Source organism: Takifugu rubripes, chromosome 1 (genome assembly GCF_901000725.2).
Source record: "Takifugu rubripes chromosome 1, fTakRub1.2, whole genome shotgun sequence".
Classification (NCBI taxonomy): domain Eukaryota; kingdom Metazoa; phylum Chordata; class Actinopteri; order Tetraodontiformes; family Tetraodontidae; genus Takifugu; species Takifugu rubripes.
Genome location: NC_042285.1, coordinates 27,772,558 through 27,799,760, shown reverse-complemented (window position 1 = coordinate 27,799,760; position 27,203 = coordinate 27,772,558). Strand labels below are relative to the sequence as shown.

The 27,203-nt window shown below is 40.4% G+C and overlaps 2 protein-coding genes across 5 annotated transcripts in view; both read right to left on the bottom strand.

The window, feature by feature from the left end:
* Positions 1 to 2,056: 2,056 nt before the first annotated feature.
* On the bottom strand, positions 2,057 to 5,989 carry LOC115250005 (uncharacterized). Its single transcript, XM_029836847.1, has 4 exons — positions 5,930 to 5,989; positions 5,717 to 5,803; positions 5,459 to 5,625; positions 2,057 to 5,037 (listed from the first exon to the last, which is right to left on the bottom strand). The coding sequence occupies exons 1-4, from the start codon at positions 5,963 to 5,965 to the stop codon at positions 2,403 to 2,405; spliced, it is 2,925 nt and encodes a 974-aa protein (XP_029692707.1). The 5' UTR covers positions 5,966 to 5,989; the 3' UTR covers positions 2,057 to 2,402.
* A 7,191-nt stretch (positions 5,990 to 13,180) lies between these two features.
* The window catches only part of LOC101075575 (inactive dipeptidyl peptidase 10-like), a 35,819-nt gene continuing 21,796 nt past the window's right edge, over positions 13,181 to 27,203 (bottom strand). Inside the window, exons 6-27 of one of the 4 annotated variants that reach the window (XR_003888696.1) lie at positions 23,477 to 23,529; positions 23,033 to 23,114; positions 21,942 to 22,062; positions 21,651 to 21,805; positions 21,253 to 21,350; positions 21,050 to 21,185; positions 20,927 to 20,965; positions 20,632 to 20,739; positions 18,830 to 18,921; positions 18,693 to 18,740; positions 18,424 to 18,545; positions 18,194 to 18,241; positions 17,945 to 18,043; positions 17,785 to 17,854; positions 17,481 to 17,675; positions 15,642 to 15,696; positions 15,473 to 15,572; positions 15,300 to 15,358; positions 14,832 to 14,901; positions 14,440 to 14,504; positions 14,106 to 14,179; positions 13,725 to 13,770 (exon numbers count right to left, since the gene is read on the bottom strand). Coding sequence is in view for 3 of the 4 variants with exons in the window: in XM_029837111.1 (XP_029692971.1) it covers positions 13,633 to 13,770; positions 14,106 to 14,179; positions 14,832 to 14,901; positions 15,300 to 15,358; positions 15,473 to 15,572; positions 15,642 to 15,696; positions 17,481 to 17,675; positions 17,785 to 17,854; positions 17,945 to 18,043; positions 18,194 to 18,241; positions 18,424 to 18,545; positions 18,693 to 18,740; positions 18,830 to 18,921; positions 20,632 to 20,739; positions 20,927 to 20,965; positions 21,050 to 21,185; positions 21,253 to 21,350; positions 21,651 to 21,805; positions 21,942 to 22,062; positions 23,033 to 23,114; positions 23,477 to 23,529 (1,962 nt within the window). In the remaining variant the exon portion in view is untranslated. Of the gene's footprint in view, positions 13,771 to 14,105; positions 14,180 to 14,439; positions 14,505 to 14,831; positions 14,902 to 15,299; positions 15,359 to 15,472; positions 15,573 to 15,641; positions 15,697 to 17,480; positions 17,676 to 17,784; positions 17,855 to 17,944; positions 18,044 to 18,193; positions 18,242 to 18,423; positions 18,546 to 18,692; positions 18,741 to 18,829; positions 18,922 to 20,631; positions 20,740 to 20,926; positions 20,966 to 21,049; positions 21,186 to 21,252; positions 21,351 to 21,650; positions 21,806 to 21,941; positions 22,063 to 23,032; positions 23,115 to 23,476; positions 23,530 to 27,203 lie in introns of all 4 variants that reach the window. The other 3 variants (XM_029837111.1, XM_029837229.1, XM_029837163.1) reach the window with 3 other exon arrangements.

The window sequence follows — 27,203 nt, the reverse complement described above, 5'->3', positions numbered from 1 at the left end:
TACGTTGTCTCCCCCTAGGGGATGACCCAAGTAATAACTGTTTTCTTTTCTCCCTGTGACCAGGTGTTCCAGTGTCGTGGAATTTTTAGCCGTTTGGAGAAGAAAAACTATTAATCTAAGTTACTGCGTAGGAGATGGTTTTAATCCAGTCAGTCAGTCAGGATACACACACAGAAGCATGCGGAGAGATCTCTACTCAATGTACACAGTTCTGATCTTATATAGTTGAAGGCCTGCCTCTGAGGTGCAGAAGTCTTCACAGCATGTGTTTGCTACAGGACACAGGACGCCAACACAGTAGGTGTGCACTGTATGCACCACAGGAGTTTGGTGCCTTCACAGCATGTGTTCCGGCTGGCGCAAGAAGTTGAATGACTGAGGATGTCCCCCCCTCAGTCATTTGACGCTGGTCTTCTTTCAACCTTTGTTTCCTTGTAAATGAATGAGGAACCAAATGGACTTCATCTGCTCTCCCAGTCTCCACCACACCCTTCCTAAATTTCCATTTCAATTCTTCCTTTTGCTCTCAATTTACATTTCACAATAAAATACCATTTCAATTTCCTCCTTTTGTATACAATTTACATTTCACAATCAAATTCCATTTCTCCAGGTGAGGCTAATTGGCCATTGCCCTACTTAAGGCCACAGATGCGGCGTGCTCGGGGCTCTCTCGCTTCCCTGCCACAGCTGCTCCTGTGTTTACCCGCCTGACTGCTGATCCGTGGATCCCCACACGCCCGCTGGCAGAGCTTCCTCGGCCTTGTTTGGTGTTAGGGTTTAGTGGTTTTGGGTTAGGGTTAGAAGGTCGGCTCCCTATCCGACGGTCCCTCTTTGGGCTGGTAGAGGTGGCCGCCCTTTCTGTTATCCCTGTTTTGTTCTCTGCCAGACGGGATTTCTGTTTGTTTGTGTACTATATTGTTGTGGGACTCTACTTCATAAAGTTCTCCTTGAAAGTCTACCCGCTCTGTTGTTTGGTTTATGTGCGTCCCTTTACCTTTGGGTTACAAACAAGGTAGGGTCATAACAGTGACTCGAGGCATATTTTCTGTGGAAAGGTGAAATCATGCGATAACATGCATGTAATATATGTAACCCATTAAATTTGACTTCCTATTGATCATCAAAGTGCAGGCCTGAAGACTAAGCAATACTGGATGAGTATCAAAGGCACATAGACAGAGCCTGCTCTCATTAAAGTGGCAGACATCCAACAGAAGTTCTCAAGCATGAAGAGCCGTTCAGCACCCAGTCCTGACATGATCCACACCGACTGACAGCTCCAATATCCTAGATGCAAATGAAGGGGACCAACCTCAGGTCGTCAACAGTGGCAAATCCTTACGAATAAAAGTCATACATGATCAACAGAAAGTTTCGGACTCTGTAATTTTATTTAAACAACTTGAATGTGTTAGGGGTCCCAAGTGTTTTCCCTCTCCCCCTCCCCATCTGTGTCTTGTCTGTTTCTCTTGTGTGTTTATTCTCAGGCTGTGCGGAGCTGCTTCCAGACTCTCCCCCATCAGACGATCAACGCACACCTGAAACCGATCTCCAGCCAATCACCCACACCTGCCGTTTCTCTTAAAAAGCCTGGTCAACTCCCCAATCATTGCCAATTTGCTGTTAAACCCCCGTGGTACAGCCTGGCTCCTAAAACTGTATGCAATTTGTTTTGTTGTTTGTGTTTCCAGTTTGGAACTGATTGTTAGTCACTCCCGCAGATCACCTTTCGGACGCTTCTTCGCACTTGCCATCTTGCTCCAGCTTGACTGTGTTTGTCTGCTTCCAGCACCACTTGGTTTTGCCCTGAACCAATTTTTCATTAAATCTTATTTCCAACCTCACCGCACTGTGTCTGCAGTGCCTAACATAGTATTATTACTTGTGATCATGGATGATTATTCCTAAAACTTAATGTATTTAAAACAGGAAATTCCTATATTTTGAATGTTTGATTCAACAGAGCTCTCTTTGTGATTTCACATGATTTCAAGTTTTCCAAAGGTTTCAAGAGAGTCTTATATTAAAGAGTCAAAGCTAAGGTAAAAAAAAATCAATTAAAAAAAAAATCAATTTTTCAAAACAAATTGTGCAAAACATTTTATTTGAACAAAAAGATATCAAAAATGCTTAGTGCCACAAACTCCAAAATATAAAACAGCTGCTCACTGCTTTCCCCAAGAAAGAGAGATAAAAAAAGGAAGCTTTTCATGAGGATGAGCTTCTTCCCTGCTACTGAATAGTTCTGAATACAGAACATTGCATGCTAAATTCAGTGCTTCACCTGCGCTATCAAAAAAATTGGTGAAATCAATGTTCAAGAAGGCTGCAGAGAGATATTAAATGATTGAGATTCAAAGGCAGCCATACCGGCAATAGTCTCAAACAGTTACTGTTATTTATTCAGTCCTCTTGGTAAAGCTGCACGAACAGAAGGCACTCTTCATCTGTCTGGAGACCTTATTAAACCATTTGCAGAGGTTACACCAAACCATGCCTATTCCTTTTGAGAGTGATTGGCCGCTTTCAGAAGTAGCGGTTTCAGAGTGGTCCCTCCTGGAGAGAACCTCTGATGAATGGCTGTCTTTGTCAGAAGACGTAGCGTCGGAATTTCCAATACTGGAGAGTGTTTCTCCTTCAGATGATAAGATGGCATTTCCCAAAGAGGTATCTCCATCAGAATTATCACTGGGAAAATCTTGAGAGGACTCATCGTTTACTCCATGTGAGGAATCACTGATTTCGCCCAGTGAGGACTTGCAGGCATTTTCCTCCGAGGATTTTGTGGCTGCATCTTTGGATACCCCATTGGATTTTGCTACATTGGCTTCCCCCTTCAAAGATCTGCTTATTTCTTTCTCTGAGAAATTACAGGTATCTTCTTGTAAGGATTCAATGATTTCATCTTTCTTTTTTCTCTGATGAGTCTTTGGCTTCTTCCATGGAGACCTTGGTGTTTCCATGGAGACCTTTTTAAACCATTTGCAGATGTTACACCAAACCATGCCTATTCTTTTTGAGAGTGATTGGCCACTCTCAGAAGTAGTGGTGTCAGAGTGGTCCCTCCTGGAGAGAACCTCTGATGAATGGCTGTCTTTGTCAGAGGACGTAGCATCGGAATTTCCAATAGTGGAGAGTGTTTCTCCCTCAGATGATAAGATGGAATTTCCCAAAGAGGCATCTCCATCAGAATTATCACTGGGAAAATCTTGAGAGGCCTCACCATTTAATCTGTTTGAGGACTCACTGATTTCGCCCAGTGAGGACTTGCAGGCATTTTCCTCTGAGGATTTTGCAGCCGAGGACATAGCATCGGAATTTCCAATACTGGAGAGTGTTTCTCCCTCAGATGATAAGATGGAATTTCCCAAAGAGGTATCTCCATCAGAATTATCACTGGGAAAACCTTGAGAGGACTCACTATTTACTCCGTGTGAGGACTCACTGATTTCGCCCAGTGAGGACTTGCAGGAATTTTCCTCTGAGGATTTTGTGGCTGCATCTTTGGATACCTCATTGGATTTTACTATATTGGCTTCTCCCTTCAAAGATCTGCATATTTCTTTCTCTAAGAAATTCCAGGCTTCTTGTGAGGATTCAATGATTTCTTCTTTCTTTTTTCTCTGAGGAGTCTTTGGCTTCTTCCCTGGAGACCTTGGTGTTTCCATGGAGACCTTATCAAACGATTTGTAGATTTTAGAGAGTGATTGGCCACTTTCAGAAGTAGTGGCGTCAGAGTAGTCCTTCCGGGAGAGAACCTGTGATGAATTGCTGTCTGTGGTAGAGGACGCAGCATTGGAATTTCCAATACTGGAGAATGAATCACTGATTTCTACTTGTGAGGATTCACTAATTTCTCCCTTTGAGAACTCACTGATTCCTTCTTCCGAGGAGTAGCTGAATTTTCTATCATAAAACACTGTTACTTTTGATTCACAGGCTTCTTGATTGGAGTATTTATTAGTGTTTGTCTCACATGCTTCTTCCTGTGACCACTTACTGATTTCTCCAAGTAAAGACGCACGGATTTCTCCCAGTGACGACTCACGGATTTCTCCCAGTGAGGTTTCACTCATTTCTCCCAGTGACGACTCACGGATTTCTCCCAGTGAGGTTTCACTCATTTCTTCCTGTGAGAACTCAACAATTTCTCCCAGTGAGAAATCAATGACTACTCCCGATGAGGATTCTGTCATTTCTCCCTGCGAGGACAGACTGGTATCTTCCCATGAAGACTCAAGGTCTTTTCCGTCTGGGGACTCTGTGTTTTCCTCCTCGAAGAACTCATAGCTGACACACTGACACATTACTGAGGAATAACTGACATATTCTTGTAATAGCTTATTGAGTTCTCCTTGAGAGAATTCCCTGGTTTCTCTCTGTGAGGTCTTATAGTCATGTTCCTCTGGATAGACTTTGCCTTCTTCCATGGGGACCTTGGTGTTTTTTGCCTCATTGGCCTCCCCCTCCAAAGACGTGTTGGAGGCAAGACAGAGCTGAAAATCTGAGGTCTTACTGTCATCTTTTTGTAAGGACTCAATGATTTTTCCCTGCGGGGACTCTTGCTCTTCTTCCTCTGAGGAGACCGTGGCTTCTCCTTTCACAGATTGCGAAGCTACTTCCTCCAATAACTGGCATGTTTCATTTGTCGAAGGGTAGCATTTCTTTTTATCATATAAGAAATTGCTTTTGGATTCACAGGGTTCTCCCTTGGAGAAGTTGGTGGCTTTTCCCTCACAGGCTGCTGCATCTGAGGACTTTTGGATTTTTCCAAATGAGGATACTTTTTTATCCAAAACTTCTGTGAATTCTCCTTTCAAGGACTGACCGGCTTTTCTTCTGTAAAAGTCAGTGTCTTTCTCTTGCGACAACTTAGTTACTTCTTTCTGTGAAGAGACATGGGCTTCTTCCTTCTTCAACAACTTTGCACCATATTTCTGAGGGTCTCTTATTTTTGACTTGGATAAGTTCTTTTCTTTTCTTTCCTGATCCATTTTATCTTTTAAATCCACTTTGAAGGCCAAGTTGTTTGAACTGAAAAAGACAAAATGTTAGATGTTAATAATATACAACACTCAGAAGAATCAGCTAGTGGGACTTTGTGACACTCTTGCAAATAACATCTGGGTTCTAAATTAATCAAATATTACTTTGGAATTCATATTGTTATTTACAATAACAAAAGATGCTCCTTAATTCTTGTACAAACATGTAATAACACTGCATGTTATTGGCCCAATTCATTTTTTTCAAGTTTCAAACTTAATTTAATGCTAATGACCGGAAGGCTTTAACTGGTACAAATATAACATCAAATTAATGATACACAGTGTTCAGTTGAGTCAGCTATGTAGTGGGAGTTAGTTACACATGTGTTGTGTGGTTTGATATGTCTCATTAAATGTTTCAAAAACCTATAAGCTCACTGATATTAAATAGAAATAATGTCACTTACTAGTCTTTGCTCTCAACTGTTCTAAGGTGCCCCATTGTTATGAAGTCATGCTGCAGGGCTTCCTCAGGAGAGATTCTCAGATGTCCATCAAAGTGGAATAACTTTTTAAGGAGATCGTACAAAGCCCCGCGGTCCTCCATTTCATTTTCGTCATTGGTTGGATTGGCCTGCCGTTGGAATCAGTGATTTAATACAGAGATAAGCAATTATGAACACTGACATTAATTATAACTGTTTTAAAAAAAAAAGAGTGCTTACCGAAAACAATTGTGTTAGAGAATAGCTAAAACACTGAGGAACGTCATTGAAGTTCTTTAACTTATCTGTACCATATTCAACTGGTGTCTGAAAGAACAAATCCAACAGTTATTGAAGATACACTTTTCCATGGAAATACCATGAGTGAGTAACATATTTATGTTACCAGTGGTTGATAAGATTAGTATCAAAGTGCAGAGAACATGAGCTCACCTTTAATCTCCATGAACAACCAGAATGGTTTTCCATCTTTACAAAATATCGACTGGTGTATCTCCCAGCATTTAACATGTAGTTTGGGGGCATACCCAGTAAGTTTATTATGTGTCTCATCTGTAAACCAAACATTCACAGTTGTTAAGATGACATACTCTTATTGCCTATAGATATTTTTGTCAAGTATACTTGCATTTTGATATGATGAGCAATTGCGCATGGTTTGAGGGTTGAATAAAAACAAAAGGATTTGGCCGACTCCCCAAATATCAAGTGAAAAAGAGAAGGGGAGACCGAGCATAATTTCTGGAGCCCTAAAAACACAAGTCAAAATAAATAAAATATATGTTATATGTAAAAAAAAAATAAAAGAATAAAGATAACTTAATAGTAATATTATTACTGCAGGAAAAATAACCTCAGTCCAGTTGCCTGCATGTTGGACCCTGTATGGGCCTCATAGATCAGACGTGCCAGTCCGAAGTCGATTAGTTTAATTTTTAATTCTGTTTGGTGCACTAACATTATGTTGTCGGGTTTTAAGTCGGTGTGCAGGATTCCAAGTTTCTTGAGGTCTGATAGAGCCATAAACAGCTGGAAGAAAATTAAAACCTTTTAAAATTGAAACTAGGCTGCTCTGTGATCAATTTATGCAAGCTGTAGAATATTATCACAGAAAGGTTTGCTAAATAATAGTTTACCTGCTTTGCAATTGGTCGAATTTCAGACAAACCAAATGGTTTGCGTTTTCTTAATTTAATAGCTTTATGTAAGTCAAGGCTCAGCATCTCATACACCAGGCAGAGCTGACTGTTATGTTGAAAATGGTCCAACAGCTTCACAAAGTGTGCATGACTCTCACGGAGACTGGAATGGATGCATTGTAATATATTTTTCTGTGAAGGACAGACATGACTACAGTGAGGTAGGAATGGCCAGTTTTAGAAAATAATCACATTAAATGTAAAAAAAAAAATTACCTCTCTTTGGCCACTTTTGAGGTACTTGGCATCCTTGATAAACTTGAGCGCCACAGTCCCTTTTGTATTTATGTCTTGGCACCTGGCTACTTGACCAAATGTTCCTTCACCTATAATCTCCTGGACAACGAAGGTTGACTTCCCGCTGTGAATAACATCACCAGCACTTACTGTAAAGAGACAAACACCATGGAGGGAAACCATTTAGTCAACATGAAGACGTCATAACCACAATTGAAGCATTATCTGTGTCCTTCTAATAACGGCAAGATGTAGCCGTCCAATCTTGGGATCTATATATGTACTCATAGCTTATTTACAAATAGCATACAAGTGCTGGAATTGGGACCTGATCTACGATGCCAATAAAACCTACAACAATTAGCGTGTGCAGTACAGTACAATATTCCTATTGGGAAATTCAGCAGTGACTGCTGCTGTGCCAACTGTGTCATGTGACCTCCTAAAGACAGGTTTTATATTATAAATACAGTTTGAAGTCTTACCTTTATTTATTGATGATGACATGATTTCTGAAATGAAAATTCAATTTGGTTAATATGTTGGGAATTGTAACAATTTATTAGTAATAATCGTAGTAATAGTCGTCAAGAAGCTGCCGACACAACGGGGCAGCCGGAGTATTGCCGTGGCTGGTGTTGCATTAATACATTTGACAATGCTTACTTTAATTCAGAAGATCCACATACTTTTTCTGTAGATATATCTAATATGATAATATTTCAAGTGATTGACTGGGTTTGATGCAAAGGGTTGCCTTTTATCTTCAAAGTATAAGTGATATTACAGTAATGGGGCATCCCCGTCCTAAACGGCTAGTCAAGAAACTACCATCACAACCAAAGCTGAGGCTTGTCCTCTAGTCGATGGAGTTAATTACACAAGTAAAAAAATTACGAATGCCAAGGCTAAGGGGTCATGGACAAACCTTTTTAGTGGGTGCCAGACTGAACAAATGTTAAGTCTTCAAGAGATTAGTTTTATTTCACAAATTGCTTGAAAGGACTAGGCAGTACAGGCTCTAAAAAAATGAATGAGCACTTGCCTCGAGTGGGTTGTGGTATATGAGGACCACATAACGATGTTTTTGCCCATGCAGCACATCTTCAGTTGTGCACCCAAGCTTCATTGGCTGCTTTGGCCATTTATCACAAGACAGACTTACCTGGGGCAGGTTTACCACAGGCTGATCTCATTTGGGTGTGAATAAGTGGTCAGTTACTCCCCATGCCTTCACAGGCCCAGCTAGAGACTGTACTTTTTTGTCACTGTCTGCTGTAGTGCTGAGGTGGAAAATTCCACTCACTCTGCCACGCCCCTCCTCCACACCCATCTGATCAGCTTTCATCATTTTCACCTGGTGCTCCCTCTTAGGCCTATTTTAGCCAGTGCTGGACATTCATGCCATGCCAAATTGTTATTGCTCCATGCCTGACTTTCCAGCACATAGTTTTATTGGACTTATTGGTTTGACCCTGCCTGTCTTGGACCTTTCCTTTTCCTCTGCCCTGGTAAATATGACAACCTTCTGTTCCTGACCAAGAGTTTTGCTGTGTGTTTATTCGGACTGTTGCCCACCAGGGACTGTGGTGTGTTCTCTCCATTCTGGCGAGGCCCGTGATTATTTGTGTGCTCTTACCTTCAAGTATTCAATAAAGCCGTTTATTAAAACTGTCCGGAACTGCCATGTTGCAAGTGGATCCCAACACATCCATGTCACTTTTTACCTACTGCAGAGAGATCTTTGATGGTCTTCCTCTGGGTTTGCCATCTGGCGTCTTGCTCCGTAGGAAGCCTAGTTGTGGAGCAAACAATGAAGCCCACACTAAGCAAAAGGAATTGGTCTAGAGAACCACATGTGGGTATTGGTTGGTCCCTGCGATTTCTATTAAGAAAGTGAATATCTCTCTTAGGTCCACATGCATTTCCCAATCCTTCACTACATTTAGTGAACTAGAGTCAAACAGTGGAACCTTAGTCAGCCTCCCTTTCCTGCTCAAAGGGTGTCAGGGAAAGGGAAGTTTTTATAGCGTTAACTTTTACTCTCCTGAGGTTAGTTGCAGCCCCTATGTAGTTTAATACTTGTTTGTGACTCTAGGCATATTTTCTGTGGATCAACTACTCCTTGCAGATTTGTTTGGGGTTTGCCAGGGCTGTACACAAGGGACCGGCTGGGTCCTCTCCAAGTCAGAGATGGTTTGTTGAAGGAAGCACATCATGTTTAACTTTCACGTGCCACATCACAGTCCAGGTGATTTTCCTCATCTTGATGCCATTCCACCTCATCCACTGGCCTTGCTGCAGTTGGGATCTTGCTCTGATACACATGCCTGTTCCTTCTGGAGTTGCACCTCCACCACCATGCAGTGTTGTTCAGATGAAGTAGCCTTTTGCCATGTGGATGTAGATGGTCCTAACTCAGCTCATCCCATGCTGGCGGCTTCCTCATCTTCCCCGTCACCAAAGTGGCGGTGCGCCTCATATTGGGGTATGTAAACAACATGCCTTGACCTCACTGTGACCCACCTCCATGTGGTTCTGCATGTTTACTTGCAGTTCTTGTCAGCCAATTTTGTTTCAAATATAAAATATTTTAATCCTGGAATCTCACCCCATCATTTTTTCCCCCAAAGCGATAACGTGAATGATTGTGACACTTAATGATGCATCAGCTTTGCCAAACACAAGCACACCTTTGTGCACACACCTAGCATAAACATTTAAAACTCTTCTGAACAGCAAAAAAGAGTGGAGCTCTCTCCCGATACCAATTTCACTCCCGGTGCTAAATGCTTTGCCATCTTTTGTCATGTGCAGTGCATTATTTTACCACAGAATAAAAGAATGAATCAACACACTATCACAATCCATATCTTCTTTAATATTACAAACTACTGTATAATTCAAGCACCGACAGAACACTCACAACACATTGTATACATAACAATATTACATTGCTCATGTTGCTAGTAGTGTACATTCCCTGTGTTTTTTGACAAATCGCACCCTGTATATTCAGTCCTTCTGGTTGGGTTGCTATGTTTTGCCTCAACACGTTGAATGATGTTTGTTCATTTGCACAGTCCTTTTTTGATGAATGAGAACTGAACCCCCTCTTTGGCTGCTCTTTATGATAAAATCATTATGATTATTGCTGCCATGTTTTGGGTATGCCTGCATACACAGGTATCCCCATATTGAAATATTTTTGTGCGTATGGCACAAAAGTATTCCAAAATGGGGATACCTGCAAAACTGACTGTCACTGCACAACATGGGACAATAAGTTCCTAACCAGTATCTGCTAACTTATACAACCTTTTGACAATATTTCATCTAACAAAGCAAACTATGCTTGTCAAATCTCAACAAAAATGTATTTTATGTCATTTGAAGTTTGTACTGAAATTGAACTATTTAATTTTAAATGTGAATGTCTTCAGCTTGTTGCGAGGACTCTATGTATTCCACTGGGCTCTCCGTGGATTTAGTATCGCTGATTACCTTCTGTGAGGACTCACTTTCTTCTTCCACTTAGGACTCTGTATGTTTGGCCTTATTGGCCTCCCCTTCGGTTGACGTACTGTTACTAGCAAGGCACAGAAGCTCCTCTGAGAAATTAATGTCTTTTTCTGGTAAGGTCCTGGTGATTTCTTTTTGTGAGGGCTCACAGTCTATTTCCTCTAAAGATTTTGTGAATTTTCCCTTCAAGGACATGATACTTTCTGCCTCAGAGGTCTCATTGGTTTCTGCCTCGGAGGACTCGCTGGTTTCTGCCTCGGCAGATTTGCTGGATTCTGCCTTGAACACTTTTCCCTGAAAGGATTTGATGTCTCCTTTGGTGGGCTTCTTTTTCTTCTCCAAAGTCTTTGCCTCTTTCTGAGAGGACCATCTTACTTCTGACTCAAATTAGTTATTTTCATCTCTCTTCTCATTTGAATTATCAGCTGAAACCTTTGTGAAGGCCAAATTTCATTTTTTCCACACATTTTCAAGCTGCAAAAAACACATTGTGTAAATTAAAAATGTACAATAACAAAATATGCTCCTTAATTTTTGTACAAACAAGGTTCAAACTTAATTTTAATGCTAATGACCGGAAGGCATTAACTGGTAAAAATATAACATCGAATGAATTATACACAATGCTCAGAGTCAGTTATGTAGTGGGAGTTAGTTACACATGTGCTGTGTGGTTTGATATGTCTCTTTAAATGTTTCAAAAACCTATAACCTCACTGATATTAAATAGAAATAATGTCACTTACTTGATGAACTTGACCACCACAGTCCCTTTTGTATTTATGTTTTGGCACCTGGCTACTTGACCAAATGCTCTTTCACCTATAATCTCCTGCACAACAAACCCAGACTTCCTGCTGTGTATAACATCACCATCACTTACTGTAAAGAGGCAATCAACATGAAAACATTAAATATACAGACCCATTATTTGTGTCCTTGTAATAACTGTAAGATAGAGCCTTCCAATTCCGAGATCTATATAGAAATGGCCTTAACTCATACATCGGAGGCCCAATTTGCTCAAGGCAACGCATTGTCAGTAATGCACAAACAAAGTGCATTTTTGCTGTGAGATATGCAGAGAGAAGCAGTCTGATGTAGGTGAGGGGAAAAAAGTAATCACATACACTGCCACAATGATTCACAACTGCTCTCGTATATTTGTACCTTTTGTATGATTTGTTCTTTTTTCACGACAAAGTCCCCTGCTCAATAAAGGTTTATCTTACGTATCACTCATTGAATATCTTGTTACATACACCTTTACCATATGCAGAAAAAGGTGTAAATCACAAGACATTCAATAGGTAATACGTAAGGTAACGCTGCGGGGGCTAACTAGAGCTGGATTTCTATGAAGCAATGTGACTACTGTGTAGAAAACAATTTACAGACTTGGGACCTGATATAAGATGGAAATAAAAACCAAGATTTCACAAGCACATTGCAGCAGAACATTCCTGTCTGGAAAATCAGGAGTCCCAACGAGCAAGTCCAGGCAACTGAGATGTAAATGATGCAAAAATTTAATTCAGCTCTTCAGCTCAGACTTACTTTAATACAATCACCTGACAAGAGTTTAAATCATTCTATTCCAAAGTTAATGAATGATATAAAGCCAGTCTGAAAGTGTCTATCCCAGACAGAATTAGATAGGAAGACACTACAAGAGCAACATCACTCTCACTTTAGCTGCACTTTGGTTTGTTTTTCCAATAAAGGTAAGAAAAGATCTTTAGAAGAACAGAGGGCTGCTGTGCTGCCAACTGTCATCCTCAAGACTTCTTTTACATCTAAAATGTAAAGTGTTCTTTAAAAACATGTATGAAGTAGATCTGCAGTACATCTTACCTTTATGCATTGTTGTTTTCATTGTTCCTTTCTAAAAATAAAGATCTAAATTAATTACAAAGTTTATAATTCATTTGTGGATTGTTTGTATTGAATGGCGTATTCACAATTTTTTGATGAAAACTCTGGAACAATAAATGTGAACTAAATTATTTAACAAAACAACCTGAATCGCAAATAAATCCATAAAAATAAATCCAAAAATGTAAAATATTGTGATAATATTCTCTTGGTATCTGCTGATTTTTTTGTTTAGTGGCATATTGCAGTTATGGTAAACATTTTTTAATGTATGACTTTGATTTAATTGATTTAAATGGTCCCATTTATTTAAAAAAAAAAAAAGTCATTTAACATCAAAGTCCTAATTTATCATCCTATATGGTTTCAACCAGCGATTATCGAACAGAAAACATTTTTTGTTTCTTACTTGTCAACAGTGCATTAATTCATGCTAAACTTTTCTTTTATGACAGTTAGGATTATCATTTGCTTCTATTTGCCATATGCAAATGAAATATAAGCGAGATCATTTTTTAGACTTTTTTTATTCAACTTCAGAAGTGTACATACATTTCCATTGCCATTTTCCATTTCTTGCTCACACACACCTGTGCCCATATATTTTCTATGGAACTGAGATCAGAGCAATTGCAACTCTACAACAATGACTTTTTAAAAGAATGTTCTGGGTTTGACTCAGGTTTGGGTATTTCATCAAGGAATCAGTGTGTTCTCCTTGGGCATGTGAGGGGTCTTACATGAGTCAAACCTTCCAATGGTCGTTGGCTTTGAGGCTCATCAAAATAGAAAATGAAAACATTTCTCTTTTTTTACCAAAGTCTATAGCATATTAAATAGTCCTATAGTTGTCCCTGCTTAATTATCTAAATGAAAGCAATGTATATAGATAAAGAAGTGGTAGAACTAAATTCAAACTGTAATAAAGGCACCTTTACATAGAATTTGTGATATAAATCAAATCCATAAACACCACAAAAGGGTTAAAAGTTAGGGAAGTGGCTGAAATAGTCAGCAGAATGTAAAAAGGATGCAAAGTCTCCCTGTCCTGTGGGACTAAATAAGAAAAGGCAGCTGCAAAAAATCGAACAGGAAACAATGTTTGGTTAGAAAGTTTAGGTAAACCGTTTTCACCACACAGGCACAAGCATGGAACTCAGAACAAAACCAGTGGAAGAAGTGAAGAACAACAAAACAATGGAACGTTGTGTGGAACTTATCACAATAAATTATTGAAAATAAAATATCGAGCAACCCTGGAAGTTTCCTCCTGCCCTCTATTGCTATGAAATGCTACCAATTCTAGTCATCTTCTTTAGCCGTCTCTGGGCTCTCAATCTGGACATCCTCAAAGCAGCGCCTGAAGAAGCTCAGGACAGAGTTTAACATGAAGAGTTGACTGTTGGAGGAGGCAATATTGTGCCCTTCATCTGGGAAGATCTAGACAGAAAATATACAATCAAGTGTTTTATCAATCATTTTAAATGTTATATTGTAAAAGACAAAATCTACAAGACTTAAGTCTCACACAAACATATAGTCATTAATTTTGAGATTTGTCTCTGCAGCATGTTGGCTGTTGTATCCAAAAGAGGACTGTCATAGAAAAATAAATATTAAAGTTGCAGTTGGTGGGAACATTGTTTGCCTGGGGGACTAAGACACAAGAGTAACATTAAATGTGGAAAGGCTTGTATGCCATGTCCCTCAAGATTATGGAGAACACATCAGGGTCTTATCTTGTAGGATAGAAAATGCAAAATTGCTGCAGTCACCTGGAGAGTGTAATTAAGGTTTGACCCAGACAACAGTCTGATTAGCTCAGCAGAATGCTGGAAATGAACAGAGGCTGAAAGAGAAAAAGAAAAACTCTTAATGAACAGACTTCACAAAGATAAAACAACTGCATTCCAATGTCACATCAGATTAATTCATAACATAAATATGAATGTCCCTAAAAAGCCTCAAATCCTAATGCCAAAAATACCCCAAACTTTTTTGGCATCCAAAATCCAAAGAATGAATGCCCACTCCTGTTGATTGCTTGGATTAGGTGGGTTTTTAATAAAATGCCAATTTGCATATAGTAAGTATAGTAATATAACTTACTGTAGCACAATCACATGTTTGTTGTCAGTTGGTCACCTTTGTCTTCAACCTCATATTTAGAATGACTAAAAAGCAAGATGGTGGAATGATGTCATGTCACCTGTTAAAACTAGAGGATCCTCAACAACTGATAAACATCTAAGCACGCGGTGTTGTCAGCACATTAAGAAACAGCTCCTTCATACAGACCCAGTTGAAACTTATTCTAAAAGTTTTTTCCATCTCAGTGTGATTACTGAGCTTATTTCATTGTCATAGATATAGGTTTATATTGGCGTATAGCTCAAGGCAAAAGAGTTGAAAAGTCACTACATAGGTATTGCTGAGGCACCCTCAGAGCCCACCTTCTGATGCTCTGAGTGCTGCTTCTTCTGTGATGTGTTTGGACTCACCGTCTGCTGTGTTGTGGATGATGAGGAAGTTCAGTGGACTCTGAGCTATGTTGTGCAGCAGAGTGGATATCTGTATAAAAAAAAGCAACAAAATAACAAAAAGAAAGAAAAGATATTGCATTTACATGAAAACCTCAACCAGAAGGCCATGGGGGAACAGTTTGATTGAAATGGTTAAAGTTGCCCTAAATCCGACCTAATCTTTGGGGCCACAAAGATGTTTAGATCTGAAAAGCAGCATTTTAATTTGTTTTTTAACCTAATTATGCCATGGCTTCCAAGACATGAAGGCACTAAAGAGTTGGACACAATGACTTTTGCCTTCTGTGACATTAAATACCATGTACCAACATCCTATTTTTAATATCATTTAATGAAAATTTCACGAAATTTCATTTAATTAGGCCAGTTTCACATCACACTATCCAATTTTGAACATGTGAGCAGTTGCTGTTTCACATGTCTTACTTGGTATTTGTGATCTTCTTTTCCTGGGTAGCCAAAGTATTTTTCAGACTGAGCAGATCCTAAAAGGAGTAGAGTCAGTTGGTAATGCTAATAACATTCATTTACATGACAACATCTAAGCAGTAATGGGACAAACACAAATCATGTACAGGACAGTGGATGTTTTATCCTACCATAAAGTTTCCAGTTGGTAATTGGTGCAACCGCAATGCCACATCTGAACATAGAGCTGTGAGAGAGGAGAAGGAGGGAGGAAACAAATCCTCCATAGGCCTGGAAGGGAGAGGTTTTATTGCTAAATATGTTGTCACTCTAAATATTTTTTGTACATCAATACGCTACCTTCCCATAAACTCCAATTCTATTGTGGTCAACATAAGGTAGCTGAAGCAGGTATCTGAAAAGTCAAACAACAGAAAACTGAAGTCAAGCAATTCAATAACCAAGTTAAACATTTAGGTAAAATTATATTAACAAGTTTATTTGAGTAAATCTAATGGTTAAACAACCAAATATTTAAGTGGAGTATCAAAATTCAAAAAGTAAAAATCTGGTCAAATCAGGTTTAAGAAAGTAGCCTTTAAAATCTGCCCAAAAATTCTCTATAAATAGTTTCTTAGTGAACTGTCACCTTATCATGGTGCCCTCATGATCCTAGGTACCCCACGTAGGGTCTCCCATTGCAAACTGTGTCTGATTAAAGGGCCAGAAAAATTGCAGGCCAGGCCAAAAGCAGAGAATTGGGTCCATTTTCCAGCAGGTGGACCAGCCAGGGAAAGACAAATCATGGTCCAATGCATTGTAGATTTGGTGGTAGGCTAAAGGAAGGGGATGACGAAACTGACTATTGGAACATGGACTGTCACCTTTCTGGTGGGAAAGAGCCAGAGCTTTTTGAATAAAGCAATTCTATCTACATATAGTTGGCCTTGCCAAAAAAAAATTGCACTATTTGTGGAACCAATGTCCTCAAGAGGGGTTGGACTGCCAGTATGTTGAAGTTCATTTTGGTGGGTGAAAGGGTATGAAACAGTAGTTTTCCTGCACCTTTGGGTTAGAGAACAGGTCCTGACTGTCTTTGCATATGCACCAAACAACAGAGTACCCACTCTTTTTGGAGTTCCTGGGAAGGGTATTAGAGAGTATATTTTGGGGACTTCGTCATTCTGCTGGCAGATTTCAAGGCTCACTTGGACGATGAATGCTTGACCTGTATGGGGATGATTCGGAGGAAATGCCTGCCTGAGCCTGTCAACCAAGTCAGAATTCAGACACTGAGTCAGTCTGTTGTCTGTTTTGGTGAAGAGAAAGCTGAGCTGGAACACAAAGCCTTAGAGATAGTATGAGGAGCTCAGACGTCTGGATGGAGCTCAAAGTAGAGCTGCTACTCCTCCGTGTTGAGAGGACCCAGTTGAGGCAGTTAGGGTATCTGGCCAAAATCCCTCCTGGACTCCTCCCTGAGGAAGCATTTCAGGCATGTCCATTAGGAAGGAGACCCCAGTGCAGATCTAGAACACGCTGGAGAGATGATTTATTTCTGGGGAATGCCTTGGGATTCCCTACAAGGAACCTCCAAAGAGCAGAAGGCAGATGGACAGTCATGATGGCTTCAAACAGTGGCTTGAAAAGGAGATCCCACCTGATCTGTGGAACTTTTTACTTAAATGAAACAATAGAGCTTCAGGTTTTGCAGGGGCATCAAATGGCGGCCCGCTGTGTGCAGATTTCCTGTGGGTACCCCAATGACTGAGCGCACTCATCTGAGGGTAATGATTTGGTTTTGACAGGACAATGCTGCAGTTCACAATGCCCACCTTACAAAGGAAATTAACATAGCTCTTTTGACCCAACCTGCAGGTTACCCTGATCTAAATCCAGCTGAACATTTGGGATGGAAGGCAAGGGAACAATGAATGTGGCCCAATTTAACAGCAGATTAGTTTTTGACTACAGTTACACAAGAACAAAATCATATTTCAATCCAGAAAAAAAGGCATATTAGCACAAACATTGTTATATCACTTTATCTGGGCTCTAAATGCAAAATAAAATGTTTGTTCAAAGGACAGAGGCTCTTTGTCACCTGTTAAACTCTAAATCTTGGACTGCAGCCTCTTTGCAATCTGAAGCCTACTGAAGCAGATTTCCACAAAAAGCTGCAGCGGGGTACAAAGAACTTACTGCAGGGCTGCGAGCTGGTCCTTAACATCAACAGTTCCCAGTCTTTGGTGAACTTCATGCAGGATCCTCTGACCCTGAAAGCCGCTGCCTCGGCCATCCAGGCGGGCCACGATAACACTATGTAAACTGACCAGCACCGTGTCCCACCCGAGGGAGAAACGATCACTCACAGCCTGACCACCAAGGGCGCTGTCACTGTTTGATCCAGAGGAAAATACACGCTTGATGAAAACAGTTACAATCAGACTTTTTTTGATGTTCAAAAACATAGATATTACAAGTATGCAAAACTGAAATTACATACAGGATCAGTAAAAGTGGATGTGACTTTGTTTCATCCAAATCTACTGGGGTAATCAATCCAAGACGGAGCCCTGCAGAAACACAGAATTTATTATTTCTATTTTTTCATGTTTACATTTTCAATTAAATAAATCTTTTTTAAAGTTGTTGCATTGTTGTACCAAAGTTGTTGATTTGAATAGTCCTTCGCTCCCACTTGGGCATTGTCCTGTTTAGCAGAGCCTGTCTCAACATGGAGCTCCTTTCCAGAGTTTGGTGGTCTGAGAGATCACAGCACAAGAACAAGAATGACTTCTTGCAATAATTTAATAAAAGTTATAAATCACATCAAGAATGAATTATTTGAATGAGAATCACTTCAAATATGCAATTAATACTCATTGAGTGAGCGTAACTTAATTAGGACTTACTATCCATGTCACTCAGTTTGTGAAGCGTAGTTTGTGGAATTCCAGGACCTAATAAACGGTGATACAATGGAGCTATATTATGATTAATTCATAAGGCTGAAAGAACAAAAGTATCATTTCTGATTGCATTTTTTATATTGATCCTGCAAAATCTGCTCTGCAAAAATAAAATGCAAAACCCAGTAGAAGGATATAGCCACACTGCTCAAATGGCTGTGATGAGATATTACCTTTACAATGAAGAACAACGTGTTGAAGGTCTGGGCTGAAAGTGGAGTCATAGAAGCTACACTTGGACCTGAACAGTGAGCAGCTGAGACATTCTTTCTGAAACGGCTCCACGCTGGACACTCTGAGGACAATAGCAGAGACACAGCTGTGACTTCAGCTGTTAAACAGGAGACCTTTTGATGTTATGAAGTTACCGGTATTTCAACCTAAACTAAGTTATTAAGTTATAAATGCTGGATGTAAACCTCTTGCCCATCAGGCATTGTACCTGTACAAATGCCGTTGAGTGGAGCTCTCCTCTGTACTCAGGAAATAACTGAAAATGTAATCAAAAAAGTAAAGTAATGTATTGTTTTACAGTGTGCTTGACTGCACAGTAGGATGACATCAGTAAGCTTTGCTTACACTGAGTTAATGCTCTCGTCATAGGCCAGAAGCTGAGACACCTCCCAGCTTCCTGAGGTCAGGTGACGGATGTTGCCCTCTCGACCATCAGACTGGGATGAACATATTAGAAAGTCAGACTGTACAAGGTCATGCAACTACGACACAATTGCACACAGTGAGTTTACATGGACATGAGTATCCCTGTTATGATCATGTTCAGCATACGACATATACATGAACGCAGAGAAACCTGGCTAGATATATCCTTGTATGCATGATAAATAGCAATATCCCGGATTCTGACAGTTGCACTCTAATTGCAATACATGCCCAGATAATTTTGATATCACTTGCATTTTTTAATGTTACTTTCATGTTCTGCACTAAAATATGTCATATCCATCAACAGTCATGTTTTACTTATGTTGTCCAGTCTAACTGTTCTGTTCTTAATCCTTAATCGAACTCCCGTGCCTAGCCTAACAGAGAAGTAAGTCTAAACGACGAAAGCTCACAGGATTGAAGAATCCTTGGCATTTCATTTTCCAATGATCAAAGATCAAAGGAGCTGTGATTCAGAGCAAATTACTATATTATACCTTCCAGTGTATTGCGATTCTCTTACTATTATTCACTTCAATCACAGTCAATAAGTGTAGAAAGGAATACAGAATACACGGCAAATGGAAAACTGCAAATTCGATAGTGACAAGTTTTGGACAGCCAGTAGCTTAGTACCACCTGAACAGAAACAAGGTTAATACTGATACCGCGGTTGTTACAAACATAAGTTTTGGTGGTCAAATCATTATTGCTAATAACTTTGTTTCATGTACATATTCTTGGAATAAAAACATTATCGTACATCATACTCCATCTTGGTGTCGTGAAAGGAATGTTTCACATTGACAAAAATGTTGATGGTTAAAAAGTTCATTAGAAGTAAAGGATAAGGTCATGATTTTAAATGACTTCCTAACAAAGGAAAGTGCATGGTACAGTATTTTTGAATGTGCATTTTGAACATGTTTTGATTCTGTCAGCTCTTACGATAATCCAGGGATTTTCAATAAATTCTAACTGTCAGTCTAAGTCTTGACCATATTACAGGTGTGCAAAGAAAATAATCAGATCCGCAACTGCTCAAGATTTCATTAAAAGGTACCTTGATGATCGCCGCATGAAAAACTGAATGGCCACACCTATCAATCATTGATAGGATGCCATCTCTCCTCAGCTGTGATGCAGGGCTCTTAACTGGATAGATATCTATGGTTACACATGGGACTCATACAGAACCCCTTCATTGGTTCTCTTGTTTTGCCAAGTAGTGGCGTTTTGCAGGGGTAAGCAACCCAGTCCTATCAGTGCCAGGTAGAAAACTGCTGTCATCAAGGAAACTGGGATCATGGGTGAAAATGTGTACCTACCTGATAAGATAGATACCCATTCTGACTGTGGCACTTACCGACTGGTTTGCCTACCCCAATGAAACCTAATTTGCTCCAGTTGTCATGTTGTTTTGCTGGTACCTCAATTGTCCTTGTCTTTGCAGATAGTTGCAGCTGTCAGACACCAGGATAAGGCATATAATACCATAGAATTCTTTCAGTTATTTCTGGGTAGCTACACAGGCTTTCTCAAAATTGTGATACTGTTTATGTTATGTAACTCAAAAATAGGCCACTTATAATTGAGTAATAACCAGGATACTCAAGTCCATGTGAACACACCAATTTATTCATCATTATGAAAGTTGACTTCCATTCATTAGTCAGGGCAACAAAGTCACAGCTGAATAATGTTTGTAACAATCTTACTCGGTTGGAGATCATGGTGATGTGGCTGAAGGTCCCACTATCGCTGTGTTTTAGGGGCACCGTGATGAAAAATGTCATGTGGTCCCTAGAATATAGAGGCTCTTCATTCTGTTTAAGCAATAATATATTTAATACTTGAAATATTTTGTTGTTTTTTCCATTCTGACCTTCCCCTCAGTGGTGCCTTGAGACCATAACATCATACATGTGAACTAAATGCTGGGAAAATACTGGCACTTTAAACAAATGTTTGGCAGCAGGACTGACAGCATAAGACAATGATTGGCACACTCACCTGACGATCAAGCCACTTCTCTGATGTCATCACCTTTTTCTGAAATATCAGAAAGAGACAAGTAAACAAACAGACTGCACATGGTGCCCTAGCCTGCAGATTTCTTCACAATGTAGTTCTTACTGATGTACAGATGCCCGTCACAACACTGCAAAGAGAGAGGATTGACATGTTCTGGGCTCGATTCACCCAACGCACGCTCAGGCTCTCCGGTCCGACCCATTTCACCATTGTGATGTAGTACTCACTGTGGAAACAGCTGTAGGACATTAAACAAAACACCACAATCAGAACAATATACAATATGACAAACATTTGAATCCAACCTCTTTTCAAAACTGTCAGGAGGTCTCAGTTCAGTGGTTTGGGAGGTGCCATCCAGGGTGACCACATAGAGTCTAACAGTGGGATTGATCTGAGCCATCTGGAGGGAAACAGTAATAAATGAAAGCTGCTCCAAAAGCTTTTATACCGGGCTACATTTGAAATGCCGACTCCAAGTTATGGGTTTTGGGAATTTGATGTTAAAGAAGCAGAAGATACTCCTAATTGTCATTATACAGTTGTAGAAACATCGTAGTTGTGATCTACTATTGTATTACATAATTTTCATCTTACTGGTCAATCAAAAAGCTCCAAGATTTCTTTAGCTTCACCGTGTCAACATTCAAATCACAGCTTCTGTAAAATTATGATAATAATAATTCTGAATCTTAAATTTCACCTTTGGGTAGGGATACTCCTTCCCTCTGGGGTAGAGCATGCCTGTGAATCGAGGAAGAAGCATGTTTGGCACCAAGGAATCGTTTATGGTGAGATAGGCAAGTCTAGAGCCATCTGCAGACCACCAATGTGCCACATGTGTATGCAGTATCTCCTCTGGTAAAGCAAGAGAATGTAAAAAACAAAACGATTCAAAATCCTGTATTATTTCTTTTGAGTCAATCTCAGTTCCATGGCTGTCATTTAAAATGTTTATCACATTGTACCAGGATAGGTGTAGGTCCTTTCTTACCCTCATACAGCCAGTCCGCAATGCCATTGAATATGATACCCTCCTGTCCAGAAGATGTAAGCCTCCATGAGCTGCTCTGAACATCTGATTGAAAGTAAATGTTGTTTTCGAAGATATATATCTGTGGAATAAGGTTCCAATAAAGACACAAACATTACACTAGGTAAAGCGTTAAATGGTCAGTCACAAGGTGGGGTGCATAGAACACATGTTATCTCATCATTTTTCTACACACCAGGCAACCATTCAACACACACCCAGGTCTAATCAGGCTGGGATGGGCCAGCTTCAGCTGAGGGCCCAAACACTCAATGAAGAACACTGCCAATTTGGAGGTGACATGTCCTGCTGAAACATCTAATCCCATAAAGAAATCTGAACATCTGCATCAAATCAATCACCATTGTGGAAGACTGAGTGAAAGTCTGAGACAACAAGTAGATGATACCCACTTGGGCTAGCTCCCTATGTCATCAGGGCCCAGCACTAAACAGTGTTCTGCACCCACTCATTTATGGCTACGACAAATTCAATATCAAGGATACAACATGAGTCTGAAAAATGGGGTTGAAAGTGACTCGTCAAGAACAGTGTGAGAAGCAATATAGAAACAGAGCAAGTCCAGGAGGCAGGAGTTTGAACGACTTACAAATAAAGGAAGCACCTGGAAATGAATTTGTGGAATGCCAAAATTGCATCCTGAATAAAGGACCGAGGATGGAAAGATGCCATCAGTGGACGGGTTCAACAAAGGAAGATCAATGATCTTGGCTTGAGCAGAAGGATAAAGTTTGGAATGGCAAAGCCTTATTCCAGCTCCAGGCGCTGCTCTCAACATCTGATCTGAAGTAGCTGTTGTTTTCAAAGAGATGTATATCTTTGAAAAACCTTTATACAGCTAAACTGTCTCCATAAATGAGAAAGTGTTTCAGGATTTCTGCTGTCTGTTATAATGTAGACTTAATTACATTTAACTACAGTTAATTTGCAACATGTATTTCCACATATTTAAATTAAAATTGAAACTTCAGATGCTGAATAAGTGTAATAGGAATAAAATGGATGGGGGAATGGGCCGTTTAAATACTCACCATCTGCTGACCGTGACCTCCCCATGAGGCAAACTGGAGGACAGAATCTGACACCTCTGGTGGATTGAGCTCCTTCACTTCTCTGATACAGACAGTTCAAACACGTTACACCTGAGCTGGAAGCATTTTCAGCTTCAATGTCAACATTGACAATAGGATCACTTCAAAATTATTTGAGGCCAGTTACTTTCACTTTCACTGAGACTGTACTAAAGAAAGGTTAATGACCCATTACTAGTGCATCCCATAATTAAAAACAAATGCTAACTACTATATCCAGTAGTGTCATAAATGACACAGAATGAACAGAGTATATATAAGACACTAATGCATCAGAAGTAAGCTTTTAAATATCTCAGTGCTCTCTCCATGGTTGTCAGAATGTTTCTCTGCTGTTCCTGGGCAACTTTTACTTACATTAATTTCAGTTATTTTTTTTCTCACCTTGTGTAAAGGTTGTAGATCAGGTAGGATGCCAAGAATGAATGTTGGTAAACCTGAAACACACAGGCCGGATGTGAGTGAGAAGAGGAGAGGGTGGGTTTAAAGTGGAGGTGACAGCACCAAGGATCAGATTTGAGCTCTTCTTGTTCACTATGGTGATGGACAGGCTGACAGGTGAGGTTGTGCAGGACTTTAAGGGTTGGAGAGCACACACATGAAGAATAGATGAAATAGGGCAGAATACATTTGTAGCTACGTGGAACCTTGAGATCGCAGGAATTACAGGTGAAGAAAGCAATTGATTTTGAGTGCGCAAGGTCAAAAGTCCAGAGAAGGTGTGGAAAAGAGGTGAAAAAGCAAGTGCAAGTAGGTTGGAATGGTGGAAAGTGTCACTAAGAATAGAGGGGAAGGTGTAGAAGATGGTAGTGAGACCAGCAATGATGGGTTACACACGGGAGCACTGAGGAGGGGACAGGAGGCGGAGCCGGAGGTGGCAGATATGGAGAGATGACAAAGTCCACAAGAACTCGGTCAAACCAGACAACCAACAAAAGCTCAGTATGCTCACTAGTATCAGAAATCATAAAAGTCAAACTGCTTTCTGTGTTGCTGCATGACTACATGTGTCGTTCTGAGCAACCGTTTGCCTTTTAACAATCTTGATCACATCACCCCCATCCCATCCCGCTGGCGTCCCGTTTATGAAATGTCTCAAGACATTACAGAATCACATCAACTTGAAAGTAAAGCTCATTTTTACACTTTGAGCCCATGATGACAGTTGGGTGGTCTGTGTCCTTTCTTTTACCCCACTATGTGTATGTTTTCCTTGCACACTTCCTGTTTTATTTTGAAAGTCCTGTCTTCCCCATTGTTCAGTTTTACTTCCTGTCTTTGCTCCAGTTTCACCTGATTGCTGATGTGTTTCACCTGTGTCTTGTATGTAAACCCTACCTCTGCATATTCTTGCCAGACTGTCTTGTATCTTGTGTTGTTGCCTCCTGTGTTTGACCAGTTTTTTCTTCTTTCTGGATTTCTGCCTGCTCCCTGTCAGTTTGGTCACCTGTATCTGTGCGTTGTTTCATGTATGTCCTCCTACCTGCTTCTGGATTAAATATTTCTGCATTCTGGACTTTGCACCTCTGCCTGGTTTTCTCCTTTGCTCCTGTGTCCACGGTTACTAAGCTTTTACACTTTTATTTTATTTTATATAAAACTTTGGAAAACATCTGCCTGAGCTATTCAACTGTTTGATTATGAAGGACTAAAGAACAAAAAAGAAAAAAAAAGTTTGTTGAAATAATCTGAAGCATGAATGAAGATACAAACCAAAAATTGATTACATCAAATATAATATGTTTAAAATATATTTAAATTGAGTATTGTTAAATTTGAAGAGCTGGTACATGTTTACATGGCTCCCATAATCCCTGCTGCATCTGTGATGACATGCAGAGAGATTATCCACTCACAACGCAGGTTGCAGGACGCTGATAACGCCTGATAACATCTGTTAACATCTGACCGTCTGTGCATGTTAATCAGATGAGCTTTGTGAAGCTTCAAGTTGGACTGACTCGCTTTTCTTTGCTGAATTTCTCTTCAAAACACAAGAGCATGAAATGGCTTCATAAGTTCGAAGGTCACCATCATTCAGGAGCCTGGCAGCAGATGGCAGCGCTGATAAGTCACATTTTACAGTTGTTCAGAACTCCTAATGCGAAGGGTGTCTGCAGAATAATGAATCCAAATCGGATCAGTCCTGCGTTAAAATGGATTCTTTCATAGTGTCCGTGCGTCTGAACAGCTGAGATCAGTCTTCAGTAACTCCAGACCAGCATGCTTCAGTTTCACGGGGAACCAATGGAATGTCAGAATAATCATAAGCAGAGCCTCATTCCCATGCTGCATCCACTCAGGGGTGTAGGCGTAGGTGAAGGTGTCAAAAAAGATGAGCTTGTGAACTTGCCCTCAATGGCGAACCCAGAACCGCAACCATGTCTCCAGCTGCAGAGTCCAAAAGAAGTTCCACATTTGGGTGAAATGTTCTTTCACTTCTAATCACTCATGATCAGTTTACAACCAATTACGCTCGTAAGTGTTGCTCTTTGTCGGATTTCACGGTTCGACTCGGTGAGCCTCGACATTTGTCGGCCGCAGTGATCAGAGCTGTGGTAATTATGTAAGTGCACTTGATCAAAGCGTGAAAGATGCCCTTCATCATCAGCACAGAGGGCCGCTGACCATAACAGAAGAGGAAGATTTATGGAAACCTTTGATGCAGCACTGCAGTGGAACAGAGAGCTGGCATGATGATGATAAATTCACAAGACAGCTGGGGACAGTGGTGGAGCAGCAGGTCATTACTCTCCTCAGATCCAGCCTGTCACTTTCATGATGAAGACATCTGCGCCGTCACTCGCAGGAGGAGATGGTGTCTCGCTGCCGTCTCAGTCCCATCGAGCGCACAGAGCTCATTATCAGGCACGCTTACATCACAGTGATGTTCCTTCAACCGTGGCGTTATGAGAGCGGACAGCCAGCCGGCAGCACGTGGTGTGATGTGCAGAAAGCAATTTTACTGGTGTGAGACAGAGGCAGTGATGGATGGATGGATGGATGGATGGGTGGATGGACGGACGGGCAGGGGGTGTTAGAATGAGCCGCCTGGAAAATAAAGGCAGCTTTTTTTCACTTTGACTCGTCGCAGCCACAAAAAATTGTGAAATTCTGCAAATGCAGAACTCTTGGTGAATCTCAACGTTATCTTTGTTCATGTGGGGGCGCGGTGACTGGAGACTGGGGTGCCTCTACTCCAGCCCCGACATTGTTGTCTGCCCAAAAATTTTAAGTGCTCAGCTGGTGATTGGGAAGTCGGAGGGTGGGCCGCCCTTGACCGTCTGGTGCCCTCGTCTACGTCTGGAACATGGACATGGACTATTAACCCGTGTTTGTATTTTTAAAATCATATCATGTTACACACGTTTTAAAAGTGAACTTCAGAGGAAATGTGGATGAGGAGAAACTGATAAAGTGGAAGTAGTTTTTGCCAAGAAAATTAGTTCGACCATCAAGTTAATTATCATTTCAGATACCTTCTAACATAATATTCCTATTATTGCAATTTTTTAAAGTTTTGGATTTTGTTTTATTCCATGTAAAACTTCTGCTGGTTTACAACAGCGTGAGCTCATAATTCAACCACATCCATGCAGCTCAACTGAGGCCAACATGTTTGTCTGATAATGAGAACAGTCACCAAACACACACACACACACACACACACACACACACGGGCACAGCTCTGTGTAAACAACATGTTAAATGGTGAAACTAAGCCAGGGGGTCTGGGCAGCAGCACAAAGCTCCATGTTTGCTTTGTAACGCTGCCTTCTTTCAACAGAACATGCTGGGCCTGCTGGTGGATCACAGTCATGATCCATAACAAGTCCAACGTGCTGCTACCGTGATTTGTCAGTTTATTTCTTTTGTGGTCTTCAAGACGTTGTCACAGAGGACGTGTGCAGCACCGCCTAATGACATCACTGCTCTCGCTAAATTTTAAAGTCTGGAAAATCATAGCATCAAAGTTCTTCCATTTCAAATTCAATGGCACCTCAAGGTTGTTTTCAGGTTTAAACTGATTGTGCCTGTGAAGGATTTTTCACTGCTGCTTTTCTCACATAAAAAACTGAAATTGTAAAAATAAAAGTCATATTTGCTTCAC